The sequence below is a fragment of the Rhea americana genome, unplaced genomic scaffold (assembly GCF_003343005.1).
Source record: "Rhea americana isolate MKP2758 unplaced genomic scaffold, rheAme1 scaffold_390, whole genome shotgun sequence".
In the NCBI taxonomy this organism is placed as follows: domain Eukaryota; kingdom Metazoa; phylum Chordata; class Aves; order Rheiformes; family Rheidae; genus Rhea; species Rhea americana.
In genome coordinates, this window is record NW_028186524.1 from 291,356 (window position 1) to 307,263 (window position 15,908).

Genomic DNA, 15,908 nt, shown 5'->3' on the forward strand with positions numbered 1-15,908 from the left:
GCCGCCGCCCGGAACCTTCGCGGCCGCCGTCGGCGCGCGGTGCCGCTTCCGGCCGTTCAACCGTCATGGCGGGAGGCGCGTCTGTGGCGGCGGCGGCGGCTCCGGCTCCGGCCTGGGTGAGCGGTCCCGGGGAGGGGGGAAGCTCCCGGTGTGCCGGRAGCCGGTGTTCCTCGCAGGAGAAGAACGGCGAGGCTGAGCGCGGGCAGGCTCGGTGCCCGCGAGCAGCTTCTGCTAGTCCGCTTTCAGCCGCGGTTRGTGGTAGAAGCTGAGTCCCGCTTTCAGCTTTGGTATAGCTGGATGAAATCTGATTTTTTTTGTTCTTTGCTTATTTACCTTTATTACGCGGCTATTGCTGTGGCACCTGGCAGCTGTTGGATAGTGCCGAGATATCAGTAGACTGAATAACCACAGTAAGGGAATTTTCAATGGCGTGTAATGTTATAATGCTAAAACATTAAGGCAAAAGGATGTAGCAGACGGAAAKAGAAGCCTGTAAGCACTGCTCTGGATGTTTATGCTGTCGTGTTATRTTCACCTTTGTTTTCTATACTATGGAGCAGATTTGAGAGAGTTTGTTGGTACGGGCTGGATTCCCAGAAGAGCTTCCTTGGTTATACTGTCTTTTGTTCAAGTTTTCCCCTTTTTTCTTTCTGGATTTTACTGTACACGTTGCCACGTTGTTCTGGAGTGGGTTATACTGAGGAGATGTGGTCAGAGGACAGCGAAACTGCTCGTGAATGATATAGCCAAATTTTGTTGTTGCGACAAACCCATCTGCGGTTGGTACCATTCTGCTAGCRGTTGTGTATACCCATTGTACAGCTAGTAAGGCACCTGCAGAAACCAAGGGTAGAATACAGGAAAAGATTTACTATGTGGTATGAGTCCACTTGAAACATGTCCTTTTCTTCAAATGATCCCCTGTCATGAGACAGTTTGGACTCGGTGAAACTAGGTTACTGATGYTAAATGAAGAGAGAGGAGGAGAGGTGATTAGTAAGTCATATTGTTTGCGTCACCTTAGAACAATATTGATATTTTGCTTACTAGAAACTTGCAAAGACCTTAACTTGCTTTGCCATAAAAATTGGTGCTGATATTTAAGCCCAGAATATTTTTCTCTATTGTATGGTGGAATACTTACTACTGATGTTCTGTAATTGCAGCTTCTTGTTGCAATTATAATATACTACTTCTGGCTTCAATAATGTTCTAGTTTCCATTCTGATAATCATTCAGGATACATATTCCCTGTTGTGGTTTCCTGTTGCAATGATACAAGTTAGGGTATGTGACCAGGTAGTTTGTAGGATGTTTGTAGGGATCCAGAAAAGGGAAGCTTAGTGCATGTTCTGAAGTAACTGTAGCCTAATAAAGTCACCTTTGTTCATCAGCAAACTTCTTTGGCCAGATATTTGGCTGTATTTTCTGCTCTAATATTCAACCAAATGAGTATCTGTGCATAAAYTTGCTGTATGGCATGTTTCCCTTCTTACAACATAAAGAATGCTATAAGCCTATTTAAATACAGAGTGTATAYTTGTTTCTCATAACTGCTGGAATTCAAAAATACTCACCACTTGCARCATCCCAGACTGTAATAGACTGATCCAATGCTCCAGTGTACAAGTACTTATCATCTTTTGAGAAACAAGCACAGCAAATGCCTTTCAGGAGAGATGTAGGCTAAAAATGGATGATAGTTAGGATTAGATTGTTATACTGGAAAACACAGGTTGAGATGGAGAAGCCTTAGAACATTCAGTAGATATTCAGTACTTAAGAACAGGGAACTGTTAGTTACAGAACTGTAACTAAATAAAAATTTTTACAAGGCAAAGTAGTCCTGGAAGGAGAGTGGGAAATGTCCTTAGGCCCTTAGCTTATGAAGCACCCTATAGCTGTGCAGAAGAAAGCCCARTATGATCACCCAGAAACCCATTATTCCACCTGTGGAAAGGAGTAGTTCAGACTCATCCGTGATATATTGTCAGGCAAAAAGATTAACAGAATAGATTCAGTATTCTCCATAGCTTATTGTTTTACTGAAATCCCCTGACCTGGCCCTATTTACCTCCYCTGTTGCTTAAACCAAGTAAAGGACCAATGATAAGATCTAAATAAATAACTTCTATGACTTATGTTTTAGTGTCAGAATGGTGTTAACAGACTGCATTCATTTTGGCGGCATTTTTGGACTTGGGTGACTTAACAGTGTATCTAGGCTATACGAATGCTTTAAAACCAGACCTAAAATGCTGAAAATAGATTGCTGCTTGTAAATTTGAACACTTCTGTACAGGATTTGGGTATTCTCTCTAGAGCTGGGATTCCTGTGAGTTGAATCTTCCCTGATAGCTTACTGCAATGATTGACAACAGACACCAACTTCCCTCTCTGTCAGTGTAGTACCTTATAATAGCGCATCTCGTATTCCTGCTGACAAGACTCCAAGTTCCAGAGACATTGCAGGGAATCCTCAGATCCAYTGAGTGCCCACTGCTCTCCGTGGCTGCTTTCCAAACAGGAGATCTGGCTTCTGTGAGCTTCCAAAGGAAACACTGTGGATTGAGGGCAGTCATAAAGGAATAAGTCCCCACTAGTCATGCCGTAGAGGACTCTGTAGTCTGCAAGGACAGCCACACTGGAAATCAGGGAGCCAGGGATGTGGGTGTAAAATGTGTAGGTGGRCCTGTTGATCACTGGGCATGGATCTGCAGGGATAATATCCAGCACAAGGACTAAATCATCATATGCTATGGCCAGCTGCTTTTCCTCCTTGTTGATTGACATATCATTGACTGGTTTACGTGACTCTGGAGGTGGGATACATGCTACATCCTGCCTGGAATTCAGTGGAAAGACAAAGACTGTTCTAGACACAAGTCCAGTGAAAAGGAGCTGGTTTTGCTCAGCTGTTTCCAGGCATCTCACTTGGGCAGAGGTGTCCAATGTGTCGCACACTGAACCTGTAAAAAAGAAGGAGATCAGCAAGACTGTTCTTAYTCCAACTGCGTGTCAATGTCTTCCATCAGCTAAGGCTCAGGATGGCTCCTTGTTTGTGAAATTATTCATGTTTCTGTTTTTTCACTTGTCAAAATAATAAGCTATTCTAGACAAAAAYTTTGAAGAGGAGATTAAAAAGCCTTCCAAGCCTGAACACTATTCTTCTGAATCTCACGCTTAGAAAAAGCAGAAAGGAGCAGACTGTCCTTGTCACACATGCTGAGAAACTAACTCTACTGCCTCCATGATTTGTTTTGTTTCTCTCCTACCCCATGTGCAGGCTTAATTTTCTGCAGTGTTTCTGAGATGCAGTTCACCTTCTATGGTGTCCCAGACGAYGATTTTTTGTCTGTCTTCAGGCTGGGTAAAATAGACATAGTTCCCACCRTGCGACAGTGCAGTGCAGCCTGTATCTGGAACAGGTGCCCGAGTTTTCTGCTGCTGGTTGTAAATGAGGTTCCRCACTCTTAGATATGGTGCGTTGTGGGAAGCAGAGACCAAAGTGCAGTCACCCAGGGCTGGGAGTGTTACTGGTACTCCCATGGCATCCAGCCTGTCAGTCAGCAAACCCTGCTCTGTTAGACTCCACACCTGCAAAAAGTTGGGGGGAGAAGTCAGTACCTGAGCCGCTTTTTTTTTTTTCCTCTAGCCTTCTGAGTTGAAACAACAGATCTTCACTGACTTTTACAGATGTGAAACATAAATAAAGTCTCATGATAACAACCTACTCCTAATCTGGAAAACAGACTCTTGAGCAACTACTGATACAAAGTTACTCTTAAACAAATGTTTCGAGTATCTGGAGCTATTCAATTCATTTGCTTTCTTTGCTCTGAAAGATCCCTAATTAGATCCTGCCTTTTGGGGGCTATACTGGGTATTTACTTCTTCCTTTGAAAAGGTATGGTTCTCCTGATGTTATATATTCCTCGTCTGCCTCACAGATGAGTTACAAGGCAGCTTTTAGGAGATCAATTTTAAAATATTTTAGAAATAAAATTGTATTTTGRTTCCTGGGTATACACTGGCTTAAGGCCGGCTCTCTGAATTGGTAAAATGCTTTCCATTCAGTCCCAAAAATAAAAAGAGAACAGAGAGGCTTGAAGCAGTAGAGAGAAGTAGGGTAARCAGTCATTTTTTCAGAAGCATAGTAGTTCAACAAACATCTTCAGAACTGTAAACCCTTGGTCCCCCAGGTTGCTGGGGACCAAGATAAGCACATTATTGGACCAAGGGCTTATTCTGTGATTTGTATTTGTAAAAGATGTTCTGCTTGGAAAGCTGCCCAGCCTTCCTTCCTTCCTACCTTAATGGATGCAGTTTGAGAACCAGTAACAATGAGGCTGTTGTCAGGAGATATAACAGCTGTATGAACCATTCCTTCATGTTCCAGATCTGCTGCTAGGAACCTGTGGAATCCCTTTAAGTCAGCCAGAAACACTCGCACATATTCCCCAAAGCGTAAAATAAAATGTTAGTTACTGATTTATTAAGTCTTTAATCTCGTACAACACTATGTGCCTATGCATATTCCTCATCATTTAATACCTGTATTTTTAAAGGTAGGTGCTAAGGATAACTTAGAAAMCCTAAAAAATACCCATGACAACCTAAGTTCTCCTCACTGCTTATATCTCACTTAATCTCTTGAAATAGAGCTCCTGGTATGTGAACAAGGTTCTAAGTCTTCACAGAGTGAATGTCACCCAATTTTTGTTACCCTCTTAAACACAATAGATGTAAAAAAAAATAGCAGGCTAATGGAAAGTCCCACATCTTGGTCCTCATTTAAAGGATGCTTGACATGTGAGAAAGGAGCTATTGCTAACACTTTCTTAAGCAACGGGCACTATTAAACCTGCAGCAAGAATGGACTCATCTTCTGACACCACCACAAAGGAAACCCTTCCAGGAAGCTTCTCTAGCAGACTGTTTCCATCAGAAGAGATCTGTACAAAATAAGACAAGAGTTAGATATGGCATTAGGATAGCTAACCTGCCTTTTCCTTGAAAGAAAGAGGATAGATTAGCAGTGAAATTTAATTTGGCCTCTTGGTACTGGACAGAGCTTTATGTGCAATGACATATCAAGTGTTGTCCTTTTAGGAACTAGGATGCAGAAGTCTGAGGATGGTGCTCTATTCCAAGTGAAGAAGGAAGGCCCACTGACCAAATTTGTTGCCTGGCTCAGCRCAATTCTGCACAGTGTGTAGGAACTGCATTTTGTTTTATTTTGTAACTGTGTGGTGACAATCTTTTTTTTCTTTTGCCCTTCCTAGGAATGTTATGCAGAACACTTGTTCTGTGCTTTCTGTGCAAGGAGTTCAGTTTGATGCAGTCTGTGATCAGACAATGCATCAGTAGATGCAGGATGTTCATGTGTGGTTTGAAGGAACTGAGGCCCTCTTAGAAAACAGTTTGCTCAATCATGAAGCAAATCTGTGGCAGTGTTTGGAACAGAACTCAAAGTGGCAATAGTGGAACCCCACAGTTATATTGCTGGTGACAGAGACACGGACAAAGAAGGGTAGAGCCAGGTCACATTGCTGTGGGTGCCTGGARATTGAATGAAATGTGAAAATATGTCATCAGAAATTGCTTATGATGATAAAGGCAGATACCAGCACAACCGAATGAAATGGATGAGATGGCGTACAACAGAATTAGTACTGCTTAGAATTGCGATCCTTGAAATATTACAAGAAACTTGAAAGGGAGATGTGTACCGTGGATAGAGATCCCCCACTAAATCCCACTATCATCTTCCCTTGCTTCTGGATGGGAACGCTAGYAGTTGGTATTTCTTCCTGCAGGCCTGATAGCTGGCATTTGGATTGCAGCTCGCCTGTGTTGCTGTTCCACAGACTCAATGTCCCTCCTTCAGACACAGTCATAATCACCAGCCTTGGGCTGAATACTGCAGAACACATCCATGCATCTGTCACCTCTCCGGAAATCTGGAAGATGAGTTCTGCTGTCTCCAAGTGCCAAGCATTAACCTAGTAAAAAAAGTGAAAAAAGAGATGGGAGTAGAGAGAACTAAGGCAGCTTTTCCATTTACAAMCCTTATGATTCTGTGATTTCTTGTGTTGTTGTCCTTTCAGCACGCTTTACATTAAGAAATGTCACTAAGTTCCATACCTTTGTATCTGAGGAAGAATATACAATCATCTGCGTCTCRTCTACATGAAGGCAATGTGAGGGCTGCTCCTCAAAATGAGTATCCTGGACAACAAACAACTCTGCCAGTGGTCAGATTCCAGATGCACAGGCTGTGATCCATGGCAGCTGAAACAGCACAAGTTCCTTTTCCAAACACTTTCACACACCTCACCTCAGCTGTCAAACAGAAAAGGAGATTTAGTGAAATGCACGATTCTCAATGCTTCTAGCAATTGGGAGAATGCTGGCAGCTAGGAGGTGTCTGTGTGCCTAAAGCTCGAGAATGGCTGAGCAGTCAGAGCTGTCTTCAGCACTCCAGTCATGAAAAAGAGAAGGCTAACCAGAGTGCCCAGGCAGGGCGTGGAGCATCTCAGTAGCTTGCATATTCCAGACAAGCATTGAGCCATCCTGGGAACCTGCCACCAGCAGCCTGTAATCAGAACTAAGTGCCATTGCTGTGACACCTGCAGTGAGACACAAAAGGGAAAAGCTGTTCCAGRTACCGCAGACAAAACCCAGACACTTTGGGGTTGTGGCTATACTGTGCTTCCCCAGCTGGGAACCTCCTGTACTGAMTGAACCCCGTAGACTGTGCCAAAAGCAAGATTAGGTTCTCTTGGACATATCTAGGTCAGTGTGTGCTTTTGTTGTCCTGGCGACAAAATGACCTACTTTCTTTTCATTTGTTAAAGCAGTTGCAAATGGAACTGGTGCATGACAGAACATGAAGGCAAATGGACCTTTATCCTGCCTTTGTGTGTAAGCTCACAGGCCAAATAYTATTTCTAGAGAAATAATGTTCTCTTGTTCTTTCTTTCTTTCTTTATTAGTTTATCATCGTTACTTCAATCTTATTCATAACAGATGGGTTAATAGACRTATTATAGTGCTTATATATCCTAGATATATTATAGTGCTGTATATCCCCAGGATTAATCCTACCTTTGAGGAATCCAGTGAGCGTTGTGTTCAGGGGCCCACCAGGTGGCTGAAGAAATCCACACAATGGAATAAGAACAGGATAGGGACAGACACTGAACCAGCTCAGACACTGCTAGCACAGCTTCCCAATTATGTCAGGGTAAGAAGGCACGAGAAAAAGAAGCCTGGCCAGCACTTCTGTGTATAGTATACTCRGTCCTAAGAGGGCAAAGACAAAAAGAGTTTTAGAACATGACYRTGTTGGGCCTGTGAGAGTTACAGTGGTTGCATTCGATGTGATGTACAATGCATGTACTAGCAGTACATAATGAACCAAAATGAGCAGCTAAAAGCTGTCCTTAGCTGGCCAGGCACTCAAATAATACGGGGAAAGCTACAGTGTAAACAGCGGACAAATTTAATGAGATGACAGGATTTTTCCCTTAAGGAATGTTTGGAGACTGAGGAGAAAACAGAGGAGCAGCACTGTGTATCCTTTCCTCTTGTTAATGTTAAAGCTGCAAGGGAATCTAAATTGCTAATAGGTACTTATACTGAAAGAGGGGCAACAAGCAGACTACYCTAATCAGATACCAAATACCTGATAGCAAAGAAACTTCAGGTTCCTATACAGCAGCCCTTCCAGAGTGAGGCATTTATAAGGTTTTTGATGGATCACAGAGTAGAGAATTTTGCCACTACTTGTAATTCCTCAAAAAAGTAACTTGGAAAAAAAGAACCTATTTCTTTCCCCCAGCAAGACATGTGCATCTCTCTCTGTCACTTGGACACAGCTTTTACCCTCAAGGCTGTCTATACTGCTGACTGCTGGTTTCAAAAGGAGAAGTGTGTTCTGCACAAGACGTAATTTGGACAGTCGATCTGTTCAGTGCACATGACAAAGTCATCAACAGCACTCTGTATTCCAGAGACAATTATTTTGCAGCTGATCCAGTTCATATTCCYTGCAGAAAGAAATACTATTAGAACAGAGAGTATCAACCCTGAGAATGCACAGTAATTTTTAATAAACAGATTAAAAATACTTTTGGGGGCAGGAAGAGTATAAAAAGATTAACAGCCATCAACAGTGGAATTAAAACTCAATTGCTGAGAAAATTGAGGACTCCCATTGTCATGGTTCCTTCTTTAGGTTCTTAAATGCTCTATGTAGTTTTAATGATATTTTTTAAAATATTTCCTTCTCAGTTTTGGGAGAATCTAGAGCATTTATTTCAGGTATGAAAGGACTGTAGCGATAATTCTAGGTTTGTAAGAGTAATTTATTTCTTTTTTTTCAAGCTTCCTTCCCATGGTGATTATTAATGCTATGCAGAAAGATTGTGATTCTACACTGCCATTAGCTGTGGCTGTAGGCACGAAGCATGCTTCTGCAAAGCACTGTATACCTGCATTTGCCCTATCCTTACCCAGCACATCCTGTTTTAGCTCCTCAATTCGTCCTGCATTGAGTAAGTGAAATGGCAATTCACTCAGCTTCCTCCGGTTGGCAACAGTATCCGTGAACCAGAGTGGTTGAGGGGCTACCTAGGAAGAGCACGAGTAGCAGAACAGTTGATATGAGACGTGGCTTATGGATTAATCTCTCTGCTGCCACAACTTCACTTCTAGATGCTGTGTCACAGTGTGACAGATAGTGCTTCCAGGGCTGAGGCCTATTTCATTGTTTCGGTTTCCCAGGAAATGGTTTTCATGATTCTGAATTTCTCTTSATGCAGTTTAAAATTATGATTGCCTTTCTGCAGACGTTAATAATAGATTATTCCCTTCCTGACTGAAGTAGACTTTTACATATATGCAGACAACATGATGAAGTTTGTAAATTTACTGTAGAACTTCTTGGTTGGAGATATCTCTGTTTTAAAAAAATCAGTTTCATTATTATTATCGTGTCATTTACCATTATTTCCATTGTCTTCTGATTTCATACCGTGTCCTGCAGTGTGGAGATGCAGAGCCCTGGTCTAGAGCCTACAGGTATGGACATGCCTACTGATATTCCTCACCTTCCTGTCGGCACTCAAAGTCCTGCTAAGGCTTGGTAATATAAGAGGTTTCTTCATTCCCCAGCTCCAAGTCCCCTTGAAGAAATCTGCCAGGAGAAWATGCCGCTTGGTTTGCTCTTGTTTTGATAGATAACGATTCTGTACTGCTTCAACCATTTGCCTGGGAAAGGAGTAAACAATAGAAATACTGGAAAGGGGAGCTAACGTTTGATTTTTCTGTAAACCTCAGCACTGATAGAGTTTAAGAGCTGAGGGGAGTCTAGGCAGGGTTCCYGAAAGCCCAGGCTGAGAATGACTGAGGGGGCTGGCATCTCATTCGCTGCCCTCTAGCAYTACCTGTGTGCAAAGCTGAGAAGGGTGAAGCCGTCAGCCCTCCGGTCTGCCAGGCACTCTCCCATGTCACTGCGCAGCCGTGCCCAGTGGAGAGGAGGAAGGTGCAAGACACTTTTATTTGAAGGAAAGTGGCAGTGGTGAATCTCTGAAAGAACATCATCAKCAAGGGATAAAATGTCCTTTAGCTCCATGTCTGACAGCCTATTTCTGCAAGTGAAGTATGATATGTGAAAGGACGTAATTTATCCTCTTCATTACTATTTACAGTGATTTCTGTAGTGGGAGGGCRAGTGGTGAAATATGGTGAGGGTCTCTCTGGCAGTTCAAAAGTACCAGTCACCAAGAATCTTGCTAGTTTACATGCAYGTATGGCAAGCTTAGAGCTTACGCCCTGGACAAGGAATGGAAAGAGGTTTTCCAATAATCACAGAACATCTCCCTTGAAGACAGTATTTTAGGTGGGCTTCCAGGCATGAAAGGAGCGTCATGCTTGATAAATATATGCATAAAGACCTCGTAGGCTAGAACAACTGAGAGCTTCTACTAACTTTCACTGTGTTTAGGCAGAGATTCCCTATGAACAGGCAGGAAATACAGGCAGTCTCATCAGTGGTACAGCAGTACCTACCGTGAGGAAGCAATGTAGCCAAGCGCATGGGCTACAAGGACTGTGCCGTGTGACTTCTCCAGTCTCTCACACAGATGGTGCATGGCTTCCTGGGCTGTGCTAGCAATCACGAGTTCTGAAGGTGAAGTGTAAGACGCCAATTTCCTGGCCTGGTGGAAGGCCAGCTTGAAGAGCAAGGGTTGCCCACCAGTGGGGAAGTTGTGCCAGAGATAAGCCTGTTGAGCTGGGCTCAGCTGCCGTCTGTCTGATGCTAAGAGCATCTCTAGCATCTCCTTGCCTTCCTCACTGGATAAGGGCCCTACTTCAAAGTATGCCTCAGCCTCAGGCACCGCATGTTGGAGAGCTTTCAGAATATCATGCTCTGCTGTGGAAATTGAGATGATGATGTGGACCTTGGGAGGGCAATCTGTAGGGAGCCAGCAGAAYCTGTGAGCACCATTATAAGGAAATAGTCTCTCCACAGAGTCAAGGAACAACACCAGTGTCTGTGTGCTGCAATGAGAGACAGAGAGGAGGAGGTTACTGAGGAACAAGACTAAATCACTGCATGCCTGTTTGGTTTGGTTTGGAGGTAGTGGCAAATCAAAAGCTAAACACACTTGGAGACAAATGTCCTTCAGCAGGCTGTGAATAGCAGAACTGAGTTGGGATGTCCCAAGCAAACGAACCACGACCACRGTGTCTTGCCCTAAAGCAGCTTGCACCTGCTCAGATAGTTTGTACATCACAGCTTTTTTGCCACAGCCAGGTGGCCCATAGAGGATTAAGGCTGTGTGCATTTTATCATCGTTCTGCCTGCTACGTTGAAAAATGTTATCCAATAAATTCTGTCTCCCACAGAAAAATCTGCAGTTCTCTAGGCACAGAGCTGCATAGTGGCTCAACTCCTCCAGAAGTCGCTCTGGCTCCTCACTGATCTGTCCTCGGTATCGAAGATTCTCTAAGACCTGGTGGTTAGTGACAGCAGTGAACTGTTCACAAAGTTGTTTCAGGTATCTGTTGCTCCTCTTGTGCTGGGCRTTCCCAGAGTCTTTGGTGTATGCCAGTGTATGTACTGTGAGGTGCTTGGGATGATGGCTTGCAATTTTCGCTTTAAGGTTGCTGAGCAACTCTTTTGCTTCACTGTCCAAGTTGTCTTCTTTCTCTGCCAGCTCAGAGTTTGTCCTTTTATCTATTTGTGTCTCAGAATCCTCAGCTTCTCTGAGGAATGTGAAAGCCCCCAGGTTGCTCTGCTGGTTATTGAGGACACAGTGTTCAATCTCCCATTCAATCACTACAAAAAAAAAAAAAAAAAAAGGAGATGCAGGCATTTGACTCCAGAGCAGAACACAGGAAAAGCCATCTACGGGCATTGACTTACATTGTTTAGTCCTACCATATTTCTGCCATTTTCGTAGCAGGTCTGCATTTCCCATGTCCTCTGAGCCAGGCATAGTCCTGAACGTGGTCAGTGAGCTGGGAATGTTTCTCCTTTTCCCCTCTATCTGGCGTAGTGTTTGCTAGTCAGCACTGACCTCCCTTCCCAGGATCTGGCAGATGATTAAGTTGCTGCCTTCCTTGCGTGCTGCCTGTTGGACACAATCTAATGCTGTCTTCACCCAAACAGCTCTGCTCCCTGACAGCTCTGGTTAGAATAACATTGCAGCGCTGCTAGAACACACCTGATTTGTGGTAGCAGTGCCTCTGCTCTGGGCTGAGCAGCCCACACCTCTCTGCCTTCTGGGCTGCCTTGTGCAGCCCTGAGGCCAGGCGTCTCTCCACGCGGCGCCAGGCCTGCCTGCCAGCCGGCTGCAGGACGTAGTGGGTAGGCAGCGAGGCAGCGCGTTCTCATCCCGCTGGTACCACTGTGTCAGGAGCTGGGCCGGGTCCCCTGACAGCTGCAGAGTTAGGGCCTCAAACTCCTCCTCTGCAATGAGCCGGGGCACAGGCTGCGGTCCGTAGCAGTCCCCCAGGAGACCCTGCAACAGGTGAGAAAGGCCACACGTGCAGACACTGCTTCTGTAGTGACAGCTGTGGTGTGGGCTGCCCTCCTGCCTTACTACCCGGCATCACCAGGGAGGGCTGCTCAGGAAACCTGCCGGGAACCACAGCGCACTTGCAGCTTCCCTGCTTGCGTGGGGACAACCAGGCAGAGCCCCGGCTTGCCCCGTGGCTGCGGAGAGCCTGCTGGCCCCTGCCTTAGAGGAGCTGTTCCTTACAGCGAGGAGGACGGTGAGGAGATTGGCTTTGGGAAGGTGCTCTGGGGGTGCAGAAGGGGACAGGGCTGAGCCTGGGGGGCTGCCAGTGAGGACTGGAGGCTGGGCTGCGGAAGAGGGGGRTCTGAGAAGAGGCAGCATCTGGCATCCACGTCCTCCAGAGAAAGAGTGAGCTCAGAAATTAGGACCCACCATGTAAGCCTTGGACAACTCCCCCCCCCCAGTCTGCGTGAAGGGAGAGGGAGTACTCAAACCTTTGTGGCTGGCTGAGGTGGGATTTGTAGATGCAGTGTACACTGAGAGCCAGTCTGAGGAAGATCGGGCCTGGTGCCGCCTGCATGTGCAATATGTGCTGTTAACAGGTGTAGGAGCCGCAGGGAGCTCGGAGACGGTGAGTTCGTGGATGCAGTGATGCTGTGGTGAGGCTCTGATGGTCTCTGCCTCAGAGATTCTCTGCTGCTGGCCTCTCGTGGAAGTGACTCAGGGGAAATCAGGCACAACTCACACAAATACTTATTTACTTGTGGCTTCTATTAGGCTCACTGGGACTACGTGTTCATTTACTCTCTTTGTTCAGCAAAGCTTTCTTTCTCTCTTTCTAAAGCCCAAACAACCCAAGAAAGCAAAGTACTTCTGGCGTTTCTGCGGGGGTCACAGTCTGCTCTCTCCTCTCCTGGCCCAGAAATTCTGGGTGTTGATTTTTGTCTGGGACTGTCACCGAAGTGCCTCAAGGAAGCTGAGGTGTGGGCTGCTGTGGTGGGGAGCTTTCAGTGGTTAGAAGGGATTGCAGGGATTTCGGTTTCTCTCCTTTTTGTGGGTCAAAAGCGTCAAACAGGTATCAGCTTGCAGTGTGACTCCTGACTCTGTCCCTGGTGGTTGCTATAGCATTTTTGTTTCTGGTTCTTTGGAGAATTTTTATTTTTTGCTTAATTGCTAAGAAAAACTCCTCAAAATTAAGTATTGCATAGGAAGCAATCTCAGAGCAAGAAAGTGTTGTCCTTCTTGCCTTATATGTATCTCCACCTACCTCTTAGTTCTGCCAGTAGTACACACAGCCCCAGTATCTCCGGCTCTGAAGAGACCATGTTAAAGGCTGGACAATGTGTGCGTGTCTGTCCAGCCTGTCTTGTCTTTTAGGGACTCCTGACGTTACTGATATTTTCTCAGCCCCATCAGCTAGCTGGTTAAATATTTGTGAAGCTCCTTATGCAGGCCAATTATTATGAAAACCATCTTCTCCACTGTACCTTTGCAAATTCTGAGTGCATAAGGCCAACCCTGTGTGTCTCACTTCAGCTATAGGGATTGAGTCTGCACCGCAGTGCTGGTACTTACAATAAAGGTAGGACCTGCKGATAGTTTCTGACAGGCTTCAATTTCTTCCAGAGTTGTATGTTTCTGGGGTCAGTGYCCAGGAGCTCAGAAATACCCCATCTCAGGTCAATTACCTGCAAAAGAAAAAAAAATCTTAAAGACTAGTCAATAGTGTCATAAAAAACAGTGACGTGGGAGAATTAAGTCATTCCATCCCTTTCATTTTTAGATCAGTCTGAAAACTAGTGATATACAACTTTGATTATTGCTATTCTACAAGATTCAAAATCTCTCAGTAGGGATTTCTGCTGTGAAAGACTTAAAGATGTGAACCGTTGTCAACCAGGTATACAACTTGGACAGTTTTTCAGGACAAGGAACCTCAAAGCTGTAGGTTATTTGCTGCAATATTTGCAGCCTGTTTTTTGTCACAGCAGATAATGATCCCCAACAATTCAAAGGCCCCTTTTATGTTAAAAGATCAGTGCAAATTATTATAGTCAGGACTAGTSAACTACTCCTGAAGTGTACCCAGTGGAATTTATACATACTATGAACCTTTTTTCCAATTGAATACAGACACAAAAGGGTGATATAAGCCTTAGTGTCCAGATCTTGAAGATGATTAACCACTTTGCTTTTAACTGAAATCCATGAAACTCAAGCATAAAAATTAWCTTAAAATGAAAACTCTAGGAAACYGGTAYKGCAATATTTGATATCAAAGAAACTTCTCTGGAAAATCCATGATTTTTTTTTCCTCCATCCCACATGTTTTGGTGGCCTTTGGACAGGACAGACAGGAGAGGAAGTGATTTACCTCAAACATTAGGCCGTGCTTCTGACAGAAGGCCAGCACTTCTGGATATGCTGTCTCCAGGAGGGTCTCTCTCTCCGTAGCCATGTCTGCATGGAAGGATTTGTGCAGCTCAACAAAAGTTAGGAATTGAGAACCTGATTGTTGCTTTCCCTACTTGTCACATATTGACATTACTGTGAAAACGCAGTTCACATTGCTATTATGTAATCTGCACATAGTTTCGTACAGATGATATTGTGGTTAAGTCTTGCAAAACTGTGGGTTTCAGATGTCTGCAGACTTTTACTCATGTTACTACATCACCTGTGCAAGTGTATTTTAAGGATTATGTTCAAATTTCTATTGGACTGTCACAGTCTACACTGTGTTTTCATTTATGAATATGAAAACTCTGGATTCAGAAAAATGTATTCCTTGCATCTTGCTGTGACAAATCCTCTATCTTATTTCAGATTACTTAGCTTCACTCTTCTGTGTCAGCAGTGATAAATAGCCACAATAAAAGGCAAGTCCTACCCACAAGGAATCTTTTTGTAGAGTCAAGTCTGTGAAATTTTTATGGCTGCTTCCCTGCTGTGCCTGTTAGAAAGAGAGATTACCACTTTYCAGAATTATCTTTGTGACACCTTTTAACAGTGTCATACTCACTGAATTAAATCAAACAACAAAACTAGGTAAGTTTAAAATAAAATACGAAGAGAGAGCAAATAGGGGAAAAGTTAAGCATGTATATGCACACAAACACAAGCATGTGTGCTCACTCTCAGTGCTCACATGCAGAAGCATGCACTCTCTCTTGTTCAGTGATACAGAGGTCTTACATTCATGGATACTTTTCATACCTGCAAAATGAAAAGACAAGGGAAAAGTAAAGAATGTGTTTCTGCTCATGGTATGTATTATCATATGAGACTGTTATTTCTCCAGAACTGGAATTTCCTCCAGTTCTCCTTAATTCTGTAACCATTCTCGGCACTACCTTATCATGTGATAAAGTAGTGCAAGAGGGAATGCTAAGAGATGGGGACTGGCTGTATCTGCAGCTTTCCTTGGGCYTGTTCTAAGTGAAAAGCGGTCACTAACAAAGTCTGTGCCAGTGTCAGATGAGGAAAGGGTTCCCTTGGGTTAGGAATTGTAATGTCTGCACTGGTGTCCAACAGAGAGCAAGCTCTCTCAGCATAATCCTCCTGGAATAATTCATTAGCTCTCACACGTGTTCTAGTTACAGTTCTAGTCACGGGTATATTCTAGGAAATCCTTGTATTGCTTTACATATCCAGCCCAAATGAATTCTAGGCGAGGGAATAGTTTCACGTATGCCCCTGTCCAAATCAGTCGCATCACATCCTGCATCTCAAAATGATTCCTGAAATTACATGAAGTCTACCACAACTCAGGTATTGTAGGTAGTATTTTAACACTACCTATATCTTTATACGCTCACTAATTTCAAATTGTCTGTGGTTCTCATACATTCCCTCTAGAAACTGCAGCTGTAACCC

At 44.1% G+C, this 15,908-nt stretch overlaps 2 protein-coding genes across 2 annotated transcripts in view; both read right to left on the reverse strand.

The window, feature by feature from the left end:
• The window catches only part of SIN3B (SIN3 transcription regulator family member B), a 14,941-nt gene extending 14,874 nt beyond the window's left edge, over positions 1-67 (reverse strand). Inside the window, exon 1 of the mRNA XM_085313657.1 lies at positions 3-67. Within this exon, the coding sequence (XP_085169783.1) occupies positions 3-67 (65 nt within the window). The remainder of the gene's footprint in view (positions 1-2) is intronic.
• Positions 68-544: 477 nt separating this feature from the next.
• Positions 545-14,490, reverse strand: NWD1 (NACHT and WD repeat domain containing 1). The gene is given in 19 exon segments (XM_085313658.1): positions 545-834; positions 2,301-2,969; positions 3,324-3,597; positions 4,313-4,467; positions 4,865-4,955; positions 5,733-6,005; positions 6,148-6,250; positions 6,252-6,345; positions 6,510-6,632; positions 7,111-7,356; positions 7,891-7,959; positions 7,962-8,054; positions 8,520-8,637; positions 9,117-9,276; positions 9,453-9,656; positions 10,078-11,350; positions 11,739-11,886; positions 11,889-12,035; positions 14,407-14,490. Coding segments are annotated over 19 exon segments (4,614 nt in total).
• Between the last annotated feature and the right edge of the window lie 1,418 nt (positions 14,491-15,908).